General features: G+C 42.8%; 1 protein-coding gene across 2 annotated transcripts in view; it reads right to left on the reverse strand.

The window, feature by feature from the left end:
- The window catches only part of LOC145359763 (sodium channel regulatory subunit beta-4-like), a 40,862-nt gene extending 26,645 nt beyond the window's left edge, over positions 1-14,217 (reverse strand). For both annotated transcript variants that reach the window (XR_013889636.1, XM_080214541.1), the window contains exon 1: positions 13,825-14,217. Coding sequence is in view for 1 of the 2 variants with exons in the window: in XM_080214541.1 (XP_080070667.1) it covers positions 13,825-13,900 (76 nt within the window). In the remaining variant the exon portion in view is untranslated. The remainder of the gene's footprint in view (positions 1-13,824) is intronic.
- Between the last annotated feature and the right edge of the window lie 2,576 nt (positions 14,218-16,793).

Below are 16,793 nucleotides of genomic sequence, written 5' to 3' on the forward strand. Positions count from 1 at the left end.
ATTTTAGATGGCCAATCAACCTAACCCGCACATCTTTGGACTAATCAACTCCCTGCTTTGACTTTGTGTTTTTAATTTACTTTTCACCATTCTTAGCAATTTCCCTCCTTTGAAAAAAGAAATGCCTTAATTTCATTTCTGAATCATCTTTTATTGGGTCTACCTTATTAAACATTACAGCGATTTTAAAAACAGGCACCAACATAAAATATACCCCACAGTATTTACACCCAGTGCTCCCAGCAGTGTCTACACTCATAATAAAGCACTCACAATGACATTTTCTCTTTGGGTCACATGAATCATTTTTAAATTAAACAGTAGAAGTAACAAAATTGTGGGTGGAGAAAGAATGGCTGCAACAATAACTTAACAATAATGGCAATAGTGGCTTTAAAATGGCTATTCTGGCTGGGAGCTAAGCATGCTGGGATTTTTGGTCAATTTATAGATTAAAACCAGATGCAGGTTGTAAAGTTGCTCTGGTCTGGGAACTGTGATCTGAACCTTTCTAGATAAGGGAAGTTGTTTACATTAATCGAAGACAGCGTGGCTTCAATTTATCTGACTGCTATGTATGGTGCATGTCAAATGAACTAAGCGTAATGGTGTTGTTTGAAAGTAATTTCAGTGGATGCTCAAGCTATGCGATCGGTTTCTGGTTATACAGTTGGCTGGGTGACAGAGAATCTTCCGGAAACGAGTGGAAAATTGTGGATAAAAAGGCACGTGAGCCTTTGTTTGCCAGCGATAACTCGAAGAGACCAAACATCGCAAGAAGACTTGTACCTGGACGGATGCTTCAGAGAAGAAGAAGATAGATTCTACATCGAGGATATTTCTTGGCCAAGGTTTTACTAAACTTGGTGGTATCTATTTTTAGTTAAAGTTGATGTTCAGTTAACGTGCAGTTAAGAGTTCAAGTTCAGTTGAAAGTAGATGTTCAGGTAGAGTTAGAACTCAGTAAAGAATTAATGAGTTGCAACTGTTTATGTTGAGTTGATACTAGAAGCGTTAAACGAAGGAAATGTTAAATAACTGTCTTTGCTTGTCTCATTAGACTGGAATGCTGGGAAGGTCTTTAAATTAAAAGCTGTATAACAAACTCCATCCGCATAACCTCGCATTCCAATCTCAAAATTTCTCCAGAAATTTTAGGGGATTATGGTTTGTATATATGATTGCCTCTGCAGGATTATTGCCAACATAAATCTCAAAAAGTTGCAATGCCAATACCAAGCTTAAAGTCTCTTTTCCAATTGTAGAATACTTTGTGGGTGGAGATTTAATTTCTTTGAGAATGAACCCACAAGCTTCTCAAATCCAAATTCACCTTCTTGTAACGACACAGCTCCCACAGCAATGTCACTAGCATCCACAATCAGTTTAAACTACTTGTCATAATTTGGTGTGGCTTACCTGGACTTTATTGGCAACAATTTTCAAATGTTGGAATGCAGTTTAGAGTTCATCCGCCCAGTTCAAGGTCTTTTTTTCAAGAGTTCTGTTAGTGGTGCTACTACACTGCTAAGATTTGGCACAAACTGATGATAATATCCATTCATTCTCAGACACACTGATATATCTTTTCTTGTAGTGGGAAAATCCCAAACAGCCTGTACTGTCACATCTTGTGGAACCATTTGACAATGTCCCAAGATATGTCCTATAGATGAAATATGAGCTTGAGCAAATTCATGATGGGATTAGCCTCTTTTAAGCAGTTAAACAACTCTTTTAAGTGTTGCATTTTGGCTAAGCACCACTAAACAGTCAATTTACTGCACAGTGATTTAGTCCGTGAATAACTTCAGTCATTAGTCTGAAATGTTGTGGGTGGTTCTTCATTCTGAATGCCATAACTTTAAATCGATAAAGTCCATTTGGTGGGAAAGCAAAGCGTGCAGAGGACACTGAACATCTGCAGAGGGATATAAATAGCTCAAGTGAGTGGCAGCTCATTGCCACAGAAGGCTGTGGAAGCCAGATATTGAATGTCTTTAAGACAGAGATAGAGAGGTTCTTGATCAATAAGGGGATGAGAAGGCAGGAGAATGGGGATGAGAATCATATCAGCCATGACAGAATGGCGAAGCAGACTTGATGGGCAGAATGGCCTAATACTGCTCCTATATCTTACGGTCTTATGGGCAAGCGTCTGACGGACGGAATACAATGTTGGTAAATGTGAGGTCATCCGTTTTGGCAGGAATAACAGTAAAATGGACCATTATTTAAAGGTAAAAATTTGCAGCGTGCTGCTGTGCAGAGGGACCTGGGTATCCTGGTGCATGGATCGCAAAAAAATTGGGTTTTCCGATGCTGCGGGTAATTAAGGCGGCAAATGGGATTTTGTCCTTCATTGCTAGAGGGTTGGAATTTAAAAACAGAGAGGCTATATAGAGCTGTATAAAGTACAGGGGCAGCCACACCTGGAGTACTGTGTAGTTTCGATCTCCTTACTTGAGAAACGATATACTGGCACTAGAGCGGGTGCAGAGGCGAATCACAAGGTTGCTTCAGGAATTGGGAAGGTTGGCTTACGACGAGAGACTAAGTAGACTGAGTCTATATTCTTTGGAATTTAGAAAAATGAGGGGAAGTCTTATAGAAACATATAAAATTAAGAAGGGAATAGACAAGATAGAAGCAACAAGATTGCTTCAACTAGGGGACATAGCCTCAAAATAAGGGGAAGCAGATTTAAGACTGAGTTGAGGAGGAACTTGTTCACCCAAAGGGTTGTGAATCTGTGGAATTCCCTGCCAAGTGAAGCAGTTGAGGTTGCCTTGTTGAATTTTTTTTAAGGCAAAGATCGGTTTTTGAACAGTAAGGGTTACGGTGGGTGGGCGGATAAGTGGAGCTGAGTCCATGAAAAGATCAGCCATGATCTTACCGAATGGCGGAGCAGGTTGGAGGGGCCAGATGGCCTACTCCTGCTCCTAGTCCTGATGTCACAAGTGCGGAGATTTCCTTTACCCTCTCAGGCAAAGGTACTTGCCAGTATGCCTTCAGCAAGTCCATTTTTGTGATGAATTTAGACTGTCCAAATCTTTCAGTGCAATCCTCCAACCGTGGTATAAGAAACAAATCCCATTTGGTGACGACATTCACTTTCCTGTTATCCACACAAACTCTGTGTGTTCCATCCAGCACCATGATGTTAGGGGAACTTCAATCATCAGAACACAATTCAATGATGTCACTTTGGAACATATATTCTATTTCCTTCTGTACCTGCAATGACTTTGCTGGGCTTAACCTCAATGGATGTTGCTTCATTGGAATTACGTCCCCTACATCAACATCATGCATCACTCTATCCATTCCACCTATGTATTCCTACAAAAACATTTAAAGGACTGGAGTAACTCTCTCAATTCATCTCGGCTTTGATCTGGAAAATAACTTAACCAGTTTCAGTATTCGCTCATTACCCAAATGAATTAGAGGGAAGTCACTGTTAAAATTAAAATGTTTTCTTCTTCCTGCTTCATGACTATCAGGACTTCATGCTTGTCCTAATCTCCTCTATCCCAAAACTTTTTAAGCCCGTTAATATGGCGCACTCTATGGGATTTATGGTCTGCGTACCCCTTTCTCATTAATATGTGATCCTTTACATAATAACATTGAGGAATACACTGCATCTCCAATTCCCAGTAAGCCACTTGATAGATTTATTTTAATTTGGAATCACTCTGCAGTCACTCTATCAATCTCTTTGAACTAAACACATCAGTTTAGTGCCCTTAAAGTGTTCCATTTTGTCAGATGACCTTATCTCATCCTGTACTTTAACTTTGCCATCTTTTATCTTATTTTATGTGCCTGTGATCTCATTATTACACAATCAGGAGTCATCCCAGGGTGGTTTTTGTGATTTCTCTGTCGCTGGATTTTCTAGCAACTATTCAACCACAGCAGGCATCACTACAATATGTGACATGATAGAATTCTCTGAAATTAATTGAATCCCTGCAATGGACAATATTTTTATTACTCCTACAACCACTACTCCCTTCTTCACATTATTTGAGTTTATTTTCACCAAAGGAATTTTTCTTGTTTTGCTGTAAATACTGCTGGTCAGAACCTCTTGCTTCAGTATTCCTTCTGTACAACAGGTATCCTTGGCTTGCATTTGTATCTCTTAAAATTTTAATATTTTTCCCCACATGGCAAGACTCGGCCTTTATACACAAGATCCCAAAACACATCAGCCATCTTCTGGTCACGCTGTCCCTGTACAATTTGCGCACACATTATCACCCCTATTGTTTGGTCTTCCCTGTGTATAAAATCGGCTTCTCTTAAAGTAAAGTTTATTTATCAGTCACAAGTAAGGCTTACACTGCAATATTGTATAAATTCTCTAGTCACCACACTCCGGCGCCTGTTCGGGTACACTCAGGGAGAACTTAGCACGGCCAATTCACTTAATCAACACGTCTTTCGAACTGTCGGAGCACCCGGAGGAAACCCACGCAAACACGGGGAGAACATGCAGGCTCCACATAGATAATGACCCAAGCAGAGAATCGAACCCAGTTCTCCAGTTTAATAGTTCCTTTCTTAAGCTTTATAACACCAACCAGCTTTCTGTTTAAAACTCAGCATGATGATTTGGTGTGGCTCAGCTTATTACAATGGAAGCATCTAACTTTCCTCATGTTTCTCATTCCCTCAGCATCATCCTTTTTTATTTTGAGGTGAAGTCTCCACGGAATTTTCAACCACCTCTCTCTTTGCGCGACTGCTTTTTCCTTGCACCTTCCCACTTTCTATCTTTCTCAGATTTAAATATCTGTTGAAAATAAGGCTTTGACCAATGAACCAATTCATTGTTGTCAGCAAGCTCTGTGGCTAATCTCGCAGTTTCAACTCTTCGTTCCTCCACAAGTCCTGATCACTGCAGATGATGAATCTTGAACTTCTTCCAATAGAATTACATTTCACAGGGACTTATAGGTTCCTTCTATTTTAAATGCTCTCACTCACCTAACAAAATTACTTTGTTTAACCCTTTCAAATTCAATATTACTCTGTCCAGACTGTTTTCTTACATTTCAAAACTTGTCTGTAAGCCTCTGGTACTCATAAGCACTCAATGTAGCTTTCTTCATTGCATCGTACTCCCCAGAACTTTCCTCTGATAAGGACATATAGGCCAGAATTTTAGTGTTGTGTCCACCATGAGAATCGGAGCGGGCAAGAGGCAGACCATGGAAAGGTCCATTGACCTCGGGTGGGATTGTATGGTTTCGGGACAAGCAAGGCTGTAAAATCCCACCCATAAACTTCACTAGCCCTACCTACAGGTTTATTCTGTAACAGCAACGTCCAAATACCTGCCGACCATTTCATTTGTCCGGCTATTTTCTTAAAGAAGTTAAAAAATGCTTTGATGTTCTTTTTGTCAAATTTTGGAAGTGCCTATGCAAATCTAAACATCTCTCCATTAGATTCATGCCTAGAACTACCTCTTTCCTCATCCAGTTCTGGTTCCCTGCTATAACTCATTGCATTTGAAGTTGAAATTCTCTCTCTTTGCTCTTTTCTCTTTCTGCCATTGCTAACTTCTGCATTTCTAATTCCCTTTGAAGAGCTCTCTCTTTTTCCCTTTACTCACTTTCATTTTACTTTTCCTGTATTTTAGGTTCAAGATCCTTTCATTTCTCATTATAATTGAATATTAGCTAATTCCATTTCCTAGCTTTTTAAAATACTTGGTCTGTCTGACAACTCTTGTACTTCTAAGTATTTTGCTATTTCTGCAATTACCTTAACTTTCTTAACTCCGTAGCTAACCCTACCTGTAATGTATTCGCCAATTCCATCAACTTAGTTTTAGGTAGACTTTCCAAAGTTATATTCTCCACTCCCAAACAAATCTTGGCCAGTGCAACAGCCAGTTTTGCAGTTGCCTTATTTTAAATCACACCTCTCTTAATTTGTTTCCAAGCTATCCTCACTCTCACTCCATTTAAAAAGTCACAAAATCCCTCCACTCAAGAAATAATGTTTTTTAAGATCTCAGCCAAGAGCCCCCAATTTTTCTTATGAACCACACTGAAGTTAAATGTGAGCATTTCCCAAAACCCAGAAGGATAGCTTGGAATACTGGTCCAAAGCGGTTATGTGCATTTTTGGAATTTCATGAGGAACAATGTCCAACCCAGTGAGGAAACAGACCAGTCATTATGCAAACAATTAATAAAGAATATTTATTAACTTAAAGGAAAGAAAATACACGCAACAAGAAGCACTATACTACTCAACGACACTTATGCATACTTATAGCTACACACACGTAATTTTCAATTGAACTATGAGGCAGTACGGTGGCACAATGGTTAGCACTGCTGCCTCACAGCACAGGGACCCGGGTTCAATTCCTGGCTTAGGTCACTGTCTGCGTGGAATCTGCACATTCTCCCCATGTCTGCGTGGGTTTCCTCCGGGTGCTCCGGTTTCTGAAAGACGTGCTGGTTAGTTGCATTGCCCATGATAAATTCTCCCTCAGTGTCCCCCAACAGGTGCCGGAGTGTGGCAACTAGGGGATTTCCACACTAACTTCATTGAAGTGTTAATATAAGCCTACTTGTGATATCAATAAATAAATTTTAAAAACCCCTTAGTCCCCAAAACTACCTATGTTTTAACTGAACTCTGAGGCACCCCTTTTCCCAAACAACATCCAAAATTAAGTAAATCTAGGAGCTAAATCCAGCAATTAATTACCATACACAGGTTAAGATGGCCACATCTGGGAAATAGTCCTCTGGAAGGTGGGAACTTCTCTCGACTTGCTGCAGCTCCAATGTTTAGCTGTCTCACTCCCTTGTCTTCCTGTTTTCTACAGTTAGTGTTCTACAGCTATACCATTCCCTTTAGTTTTATCTCCCTGTGGAGTCAGCTTTTGGCAGTTATTAGTCAACATCTTTTTCTCTCCACTTTGAAATTACCACCATTATAGCGCCATTATTCTACCTAGTCACATGTATAAAATACTCTCCAGTGATAGGCTAATTCACATTTCTCCAGCTGTCTGCCTCTAATCAACTCCCTGCTTTGACTTTGTGTTTTTAATCTTAATTTTTCCCAATTCTTAACACACACGATAAAAATGACACAGTTAAAACAGCCTCACTGAACAACCTTCAAAAACCTTGATTGGTCAGAATTACCTTTTTGGTAACAACCGTCTACAGATTCTTAAATCATAAAAATCCAGTAAATATTACCTAAATTCAGGCAATTCTCTTCACATCCCTCCTGATATGGAATTCCAAAAAGAGGTTCAGAAATAAACTGTTTGTTAGAACACAGACTGTCCTGATTTAACACTGGGTGGCTGCCTTCAACTCAAAGCTTTCCCAATTTCTCAGGAACTCCCACACACAGATCTGATATTCAGAGCTTCCATGACAACTCACAACTCTGTCAAATCACCATTTCCTTAAATATCTTTATCCTCTTTCAGATGAGATTCCATTGTCCTTAAACATCTCTTTGAAATCAACTTATCCAATATAAAAATCTTTCATGTTTTCTATTTTGCCTCAACATTATGGCCAATAAAATTTAATATACCTTCCCCTATTTACTCATGGAGCCCCTGTAAGATGCAAATTTCCTCTGAACTCCCTTCTGAAATTTAACACTGAAAAAGCAATTTCCCCACTTATCTCACAATGCAAATTTTAGATTCAAATTATTTCCTTGTAACCCAAACCCACTATAGCCTCTTATTAAAAATGCACAAACCTAACATTTTTAATATCTTTCAGCTCTTAGAGCTCACCGGCAACATGCCTCCGGTCGCCTTCACCCTGTTCAATTAACTCTGGTTCCCTCTCTCACATACACGCAGTTTCATTTAATTACACAGAAAACATAATCACAAAATTTAAAATGGAAAAATATACATTTCTCATTGCAACTTCCCTGAAGACATTTAATCAGATGGGTTTTTATAATAATTGATGATGGTTGTTATGGTCACCTTTATTAACTGAACTTACATTCCGCCCACTGTGGTCGGATTTGAACCCATGTCCCCAGAGCTTAGTCTGGGCATCTGGTTCAGTGACATTACTGCTATGTAACCATCTGCTTCTATAACTATGGCACAGTGGTTAGCACTGCTGCCTCGCAGCGCCAGGAAACCGGGTTCAATTCCCGGCTTGGGTCACTGTCGGTGTGGAGTTTGCACATTCTCCACGTGTCTGCGCGGGTTTCCTCTGGCTGCTCCGGTTTCCTTGCACAGTCTGAAAGACGTACTGGTTAGGCGCATTGGCCATGCTAAATTCTCCCTCAGTGCACCCAAACAGGCGCTGGAGTGTTGTGACTAGGGGATTTTCACAGTAACTTCATTGCAGTGCTAATGTAAGCCTACTTGTGATCAATAAATAAATAAAACATTACTGCTATGTAACCATCTACTTCTGTCAGATTGCTGCTACGTTACTTCTGCCTGACTTGATGATATCTTTGATAATATCGAAGATATTGGAGCGGCACGGTAGCACAGCGGTTACACTGCTGCTTTGCAGCTGTAGGGACCTGGGTTTGATTCCTGGCTTGGGTCACTGTCTGTGTGGAGTTTGCACATTCTCCTCGTGTCTGCGTGGGTTTCCTTCCAGTGTTCCGGTTTCCTCCCACAGTCCAAAGATGTGCGGGTTAGGTTGATTGGCTGTGCTAAAAGTGCCCCTTAGTGTCCTGAGATGCGTAGGTTAGAGGGATTAGCGGGTAAATGTGTCGGTATATGGGGTTAGGGCCTGGGTGGGATTGTGGTCGGTGCAGACGTGATAGGCCAAATGGTCTCTTTCTGCACTGTAGGGTTTCTATGATTTCTATCACTGAATTAGTAATCCATAATTTATTCCATTCAGACCAACCTCTTTATGTATCCTGTCCTTTTCACCCCTTGATGAATAACACACTTTGGTCTCTTAATGCGGCCTCTCATTGGACGCTGACTGTGGCTCTGCACTCTTGCCTCTGAGCCAGAGGTTTGCAGGTTGTACTCCATTGACCCAAGCCCAAAAATCCAGGTTAACGTCTCTGATGCAGTACTGATAGAGTGCTGCTCTGTCAGAGGTGTTGTTACATGGACACTCCGGCTTCCCTCTCCAGTATTGTAAAGGATCCTTTGGCATTATTGCAAAAAAGAGCAGGGGGATTATCCCCAGTGTTCCGGCGAGGATTTACTCTTCAACAGATAACACTAAAACAGTGGCGATCACCTTATTGTTCTGGGAGCTTCCTGTACGTAAATTGGCTGCTGCATTTTGTCATTGCAACATTAACTACACTTCAAAAATACATCATTGGCTGTAAAGTGTGCTGAATTTGCAAAGGGTGCTATATAAATGCAACTTTTGTCTTTCTTTCAATAAAGTAAAAACACCATCATTCACATCTGCTTCAGGCAATCCACAGACAGCAATTATTCCATTACACACCTTGTTCAGTCCAAACTGCAGTCCAGCAACCCTAACACATCAATCTGGATTCAGGTCAGAATTGGATCAGATCCAGCTACATTTGCACCGATACTCAAGCCTTTTATCTTTTGTAGTGCAACATTTTCAGAAGCGCCGTTTATACAAGTCTCTCTCTTGTAAATGCACCACCCTTAACCAATATTACTGAAATTACATTGAATCTGTGAGATAAAACATGTCCTCCTGCCATCAGATTCTGTTCACAGAAAGGAACGTGTCTTTTTTTTGCTACCTAGCTTCCTAAGCCGGCACTCTCTCTGCATTGCCTCACTACCTTTTAATATTCCATGAAACACTCTTAAAGGGACACTACCAAGGTTAGTCTCACTGGATAGGTGCACCGCTTTCAGGGGAGATTTAAGTCGCACAGACCTTCAAAGCACCAGATGCGATGCCTGCTCACGCAATGTGGTTAGTTAATCTGTTATCAGCCTCAGTGTCCCTGGACTAGACAGGGGAAAAAGGTAAAGCAGGGTTTCTGCTCCTGATCAATGCTACTCTGCTGAAATGGTACACATAAACTCTGAGCTGTGATTGTCCCCCTCCATACCACACCAGGGATCTTACAAAGCAAAGGAGGCCATTCAACCCATCATGTCTGTGCCAACTCTTTGAAAGAGCCATCTAATTCCCCTGCTCTTTCCCCATGTCCCTGCAATTATTATTTTCCCCCTGTTAATCATTTATCCAATTTTCTTTTTGAAATGTAAGATTGCTAAACAGTTTACTGATATCACTGGATGCATTTTGTCTGTGCGCTCACTTGGCCTTGAAACACTGAATCTTAGAGACCTCATGACAAGATCAAATCCCCAATCCTCTCCTACTGCAGTTGTTGATTCTAACCAACCTCAGCCGCCTGATTTAGAATTTCCTGATTTAGTGGCGAGTCTTTTCCCCAAACCTGAATCCTCACAAAATTCAAACAGGATTAAAAAAAAAGCACTTTGAATGTAATGAAATGATCTCAGGTACTTCACACGAAGGTCATTAGATCAAATAAGACAGCAAGTCACGTGAGAAAAGATTAGAAGTGATCAAAAGCTTGGTTGAAAAATTAGATTTTGAAAATATTTGTCTTGGATTGAGATTAGAAATGGAGAGGAAATTTCAGAGCTTAGAGAGCACATGCAGCCAAAGACATGACCACTAATGGCAGAGTGGTAAAAATTGGGGGTTGTACAAGGTCTGAATTGGAGGAACAGAGAAGTCTCAGAGGGTTATAGAGCCAGAGGAATGACAGAATAATCAGAGCATGGAAATATTTGTTTGAAAGCAAGATGAAGACTTCATAATCAACCAATTAGCAATGTACTAATCAGGCTCAACTTTGAGCCTCAGGAGTTGGTTTACCAGGATTCAGGGTTATGCACAATCCTAAGGACAGGCAAAAGGCACGGTGGCACAATGGTTAGCACTGCTGCCTTACAGTGCCAGGGGTCTGGGTTTGATTCCCGGTTTTGGTGACTGTCTGTGTGGAGTTTGCACATTCTCCCCATGTCTGCGTTGGTTCCCTCTGGGTGTTCCGGTTTCCTCCCACAGCCCCAAGATGTGCAGATTAGGCAGATTGGCCACGCTAAATTGCCCTTTAGATCCCAAGATGTGTAGAGTAGGTGATTAGTGGGTAAATATGTGGGGTTATGGGGATTGGTCCTGGATAAAATGCTCAGTCGAAGGGTCGATGCAGACTGGATGGGCCAAATGGCCTCCTTCTGCACTGAAGGGATTCAATGATTCTATGATCCCTTAAGACTTTCCAGTCTCAGGTATCTGAAAAGATTACCTGTACATCACAGATCAGACACAACCATTAGACTGCTAGATAATCAATGTGATGTAGAGGGACCTTATTAAGAATCACAGACTAGTTACAGCACATGAGGCAGCTACTTGGCCTGTCAACTCTGCATCGACGCTCTCGAGGAGAAATTTATCTAGCACCACTCCCTTGCCTCCACCCCATGGCCATGCCCATCCTATTATTTCAGATAATGATCCAATTCTCTCTTACATTCACACAGATTCTGACCACTTGCCACGTGAGGAAGTTTTTCTTCATCTACTCTGTCCAGACCCTCCAGGGTTTTGAACATCTTCATCAAATCTGCTCTCCTCCAAGAAAAACAGCCCCAATTTCTTTTAAGTTTCTCATCCATTGAACCATTCTCATGAATCTTTTCTGCACCCTCTCTAATGCATTCACGTCTCTCCTGAAGTGCGGTACTCAGAACTGGCTACAATACGCCAGATGAAGCTGAACCAGGGTTTTACACATTTTTAACACAACCTCCTTGCATTTGTACTCTGTGCCCTTCAGAATATAGCCTAGGATGCTGAATGCTTTATGAGCCTCCCTCTCAACCTGTCTTGCCACTTTTAATGATTGATGCACACATGCACCCAGCTCGCTCTGCTTCTGTCACACTTGTCTTACATTGTCTCTTTGCATCTCCTCCTACCCACCCCCCCCCCACCCAAAATGAATCACTTCAGGGTGGAATTTTCTCATCCCTCCCACCACAGAAGCATAGTGGGCAGGACAGTAATTTCAGTGGCCCATTTAAAAGTCCATTGATCTCAGGTGGAAATTTCTGGTCTTGGGGTGTGCGCAGCTAGAACGTTCTGTCCCATATTCCCCTGCGTTAAATTCCATCTCCACCGCACCCGCTCATTCTCACCAGCCGACATCCTTTTGAAGCTCACAATGAGACCACTAGGAAACTGGACACTATGTTCCCAATAGCTATGTGACTCTGATCACAGGCACATCAGAATAGACCCAAGCACAAATGCTATTAAAGAAGAAGAAAACAAATGAACCTATCATATTCTTCCTAGCACCGTGATATATCCAAGTCATATTCAAGATGGCACTTACGTATGGCTATTAGGTGTCCTCTTAGAATCATAGAATCTCTACAATGCAGAAAGAGCCATTTGGCCCATCAAGTGGCCCAACCACAATCCCACCCATGCTCAATCCCCATAACCCCATGCATTTATCCTAGCTGTTCCCCTGACATTAAGGGACAATCCACCTAACCTGCACATCTTTGGACCGTGGGAGGAAACCGGAGCACCCGGAGGAGACCCATGCAGACACGGGGAGAATGTGTAGACTCCGCAAAGACAGTGACCTAAGCCAGGAATCGAACCCTAGTTCCCTGGCGCTGTGAGGACTCTTGCATACTCTCCCCGTGTCTGCATGGGTTTCCTCTGGGTGCTCCAGTTTCCTCCCACAGTCCAAAGATGTGTGGGTTAGGTGGATTGGCCAAGCTAAATTGTCCCTTAGTGTCAGGGGAGTTAGCTAAGGTAAATGTATGGAGTTATGGGGACAGGGCCTGGGTGGGATGGTGGTTGGTGCAGACTGGATGGGCCAAATGGCCTCCATTTGCACTGTAGGGATTCTAAGAGGACACCTATCATCCATACATAGGTGCCATCTTGGATATGACTTGGATACAGCACGGTGCTAGGAAGAATATGAAAGATTAATTTGTTTTCTCCTTCTTACTGGGTTGTGAACCTTCCTGATCAAAATCTGGGATAAAAAGGTTGGGATTTTCCCCTCTATCTAAATTTCGACCCAACATTTTAGACATTGCCAGATTCCAGTCTCAATTCTTGACCCAGGAGTTGTGTTTTTCTTAAATCTGATTGCCGTCCTCAATTTGTTTTAAATTCCTTTAGTCCCCTAAAATCTTAAACCAAAATTCAAATGTCACAAAAGAGAGAATGAGGACTAGCTCTGCCGCTGATCAGGGCCTGGGTTGGGAGATGGGACAAGCGTCTCTCAGCACTGTGCAAAGAGGAATGTCAAAATGCTGACATTGGTTTATTTTGGGGACTGGTGCAGGATGGGTTCTGATTCTACAGGGACTGACTCAAACTCCAAGTCCACATATTTGGCACGGTCACAAGCCCCTGATACCAACCAGTAACATCCAGAACCTCTGATAACTCATCATCTGAACTTCAGTGAAAGTTACAAAAACACGGATTTGTTTGTGCCAATCAGTCTATTGGTGCGTTGGATTTCCCAGGCAGGGAAGGAATGAAAACAGACCAGAAACACAAACCCAAAAGCGACCAGAAACTGGGGAAAACCCAGAGAAAAATCGCCAACACCGAAAACGAGTTTTTATTAAAAAAAGAATGAAATAGCAAAAAATATAGTATTGAAAGTTTAAGATTAACGGTAAATAAATCTCTGCGGTTGCAAGTCATATAGATGTATATAATTCATCGAGAAAAGTTATTGTTAATATATAGTCACTACAATACATGATAATATTGGGGTTTAGTCTCTTACCTATTAAGATAGCCACTAAAAGTCTCCCCGGGAAGATTTTCGCTGAATCGACTCCACACACTTTCTGATGTTTCATTCTGAGGGGTTAACTTGGTCAATAAATTGCTGTTGAGATGACTTGAGGAGGGCGGGGGGGGAGGAGGGGTCGGTATTGGCGTTTGTTAACTCCAGATAGAGAGAGAGAGAGAGAGGGGAATGAGCGGTGCTTCAGCAGAGGGGGTCTGCACCTAGCACTCAGTGCTGGAGCTGTGAGCTCTAATCAGAGAGGAGGGTAGGCACTGCGTCTGTGTGCAGCGTTGCTGGTATGTGAGTGTGCTCTCCCTGTCTCTCTCTCTCTTCCTCTCAATTTCCGCACACACACTGCGGAAGACTGGACCTGGAGCCGGGATGGGAGTGAGCAGCGATCCTCCCTTATCCTTTCCCTGTGAATTCTGCATTGCAGTCACAGAACTGCTTTCGTCATCAGCCAAAGGGACCTTGCCAAACAACAGTCTTCAACCTGGCCATTTATTCAAACAAAATCTTCCCACAAATAACTTGCAAGTGCCGGGCACTCTAGATTTGTGTCAAAAAATGGCAGCTTTCAATATTTTAAACTTCATAAAAGTTTTAAAACTTTCTGAACTTTGGTTTCTGACTTTTTAACTTGCTGATTAAGATCAGGAAAAACAGTTCAGAGGGAGCCCAGGACGTTGATTGTAATTCTAATGTATATTTTTAAAGAATATTATGCAGTGATCAATAAGGTTCCGTTGCAGAAATTTGACTCCTAGGGTCCAGTACACTGTGAATTTAATGCTATCAGGTAACAGCACTCATCGCACTACCATGCTAAAATAGAAAGCTATATAAAATAAACAGTTCCGGCATCTCAGCTTCCCAAGAACATGCCACAGGATAAGAAGCTGCTCTAAAGCTGTATCAGTCATATCTCATCTTCCTCACTTGCCTGAAGGTGCCATCTCTCACTGGGTTAAAGTTACACAGTCAGTAACCACCACCCCCCTCCCTGCACCCACCCCCCCACCCCCGACACTTGAGCCAATTTGCCCACCCCATCAGCCTGGTGCAAACCCAGTGTGGGTCCATCATGTCCTTATTTTCAAATCCCTCTATGGCCTCACAACACCTCTCCCCCCATCCCTCCCGACACCCACCCAACTCTACAATCTCAGGGAAGGCGATGGCCTAGTGATATTATCACTAGACTATTAATCCCGGAACTCAGCAAATGTTCTGGGGACCTGGGTTTGAATCCCATCCACGGCCGATGGTGGAATTTGAATTCAATTTAAAATAATCTGAAATTAAGAATCTACTGATGACCATGAAATCATTGTTGATTGTCAGAAAAACCCATCTGGTTCACTAATGTCCTATAGGGAAGGAAATCTGCTGCCCTTACCTGGTCTGGCCTATATGAGTCACAACAATGTGATTGAGTCTCAAAGGCAACTGGGGATGGGCAATAAATTTTGGCCAGTCAGCAACGTCTGTGTCCCATGAATAAAAAAAACTTTTCGAGATATCTGTGCTCCTCCAACTCTGGCCTCTCGTCATTCCCAATTATAATTTTTCCATTATTGGTGGCCATACCTTCAGTTGACTGGGCCTCTAGCTCTGGAATATCCTCTTAAACCTCTCCGGCACCCCTGTCCCCTTTCAATCCCTTCTTAAAGCCAATCTTTTCATCATTTTGAGTTAATATCTCCTGTGGTAGCTCAAGGAGCATTGCTTTGGTTTATAATGGCCCCTGACAGCATCTTGAGATGTTGCAATACATCAATGGCATTTTATAGATACTTGTTATTATTGTCACCCCCTCCCCCCCCCCCACTCCCCCCCACCCCAATCCTGCTGCTTCTCCCCATGTCCATAGGATGAGGATTGGGCTCTTTCAATAAACAGATTGGTCCAAGGTGAAGACTGGTTCCACATCCTGCGGCTGGGGGTTTTGTCGGGGTGGAGGGCAGGGATGGGAGTGGGGGGGATGCTGCAGGACACAGTGATACTAAACTAGAGGAGGCACATTGAGAAAATAGTTTCATTAAAGAGTTTCTCTGTGGGCCAGAAGGAGCAAGCATATTTCCCCCACAACCACACCCTCTCCCAATCACAGCTTGAGACCCCCACCCATCCCATCACAGCCAGAACCCCCCCCACCCTCCCCAATTCGCACCCTAACCCCCCACCCTCCCTCCCCATCACAGCCAGAATATCCCACCTTCCCCAACTCACACCCTGATCCCCCACCCACCCCAACTCACAGTCTGACCCCCCCACAACCCTCTCCCAATCACAGCCAGATCCCCCACCCTCCCTCCCCAACTCATAGCCTCCCACATGTCCTCCCTTCGTGATCCCTCTCCCCCAAGTCACAGACCAAAACCCTCCTCTCCCAAGCATTGCCTGACCCCCTTATCTCCCCCACCCCACTTTCCCTCATCACACCCTGACCCCTACCCCTCCCCCCGCAATCATAGCCTGTCACCCCTTTCCAATCACAGCTGGGCCACTGTCACCACCCCGTCCCCACCCTCCCCACCAACAATGACATCAAATCCCTTCCAAGATCAACTGTGATCTCACTGCTTACTGATCTGGCCTTGTGGAGCCATTGGACCTTTACCAGCTCCTATTGCTCAAGTACTCATCCTATCAAAGATAATGCGATTGGTTGGTCAGCAGATCCCATTGCAGGTAGGTACATAGCTAATCATAAATATATATCTGTACATTGAAAGGATGTGGGCAAGACCAGCAATTATTGTCCATTGCTAATTTCCCATGAGAATGTGGTGGAGAGCTGCCTTCTTGAACCACTGCAGTCCATGTGGTGCAGGTAGACCCACAGTGCTGTTAGGATGGAACAGCGATACATTTGCAAGTCAGGATGGTGAGTGACTTGGAGGTGAACTTCCAGGTTGTGGTGTTTCCAGGTATCTGCTGCTCTTCTCTTTCTAGATAGC

Source organism: Carcharhinus amblyrhynchos, chromosome 29 (genome assembly GCF_965287045.1).
Source record: "Carcharhinus amblyrhynchos chromosome 29, sCarAmb.v2.hapA, whole genome shotgun sequence".
Lineage (NCBI taxonomy): Eukaryota > Metazoa > Chordata > Chondrichthyes > Carcharhiniformes > Carcharhinidae > Carcharhinus > Carcharhinus amblyrhynchos.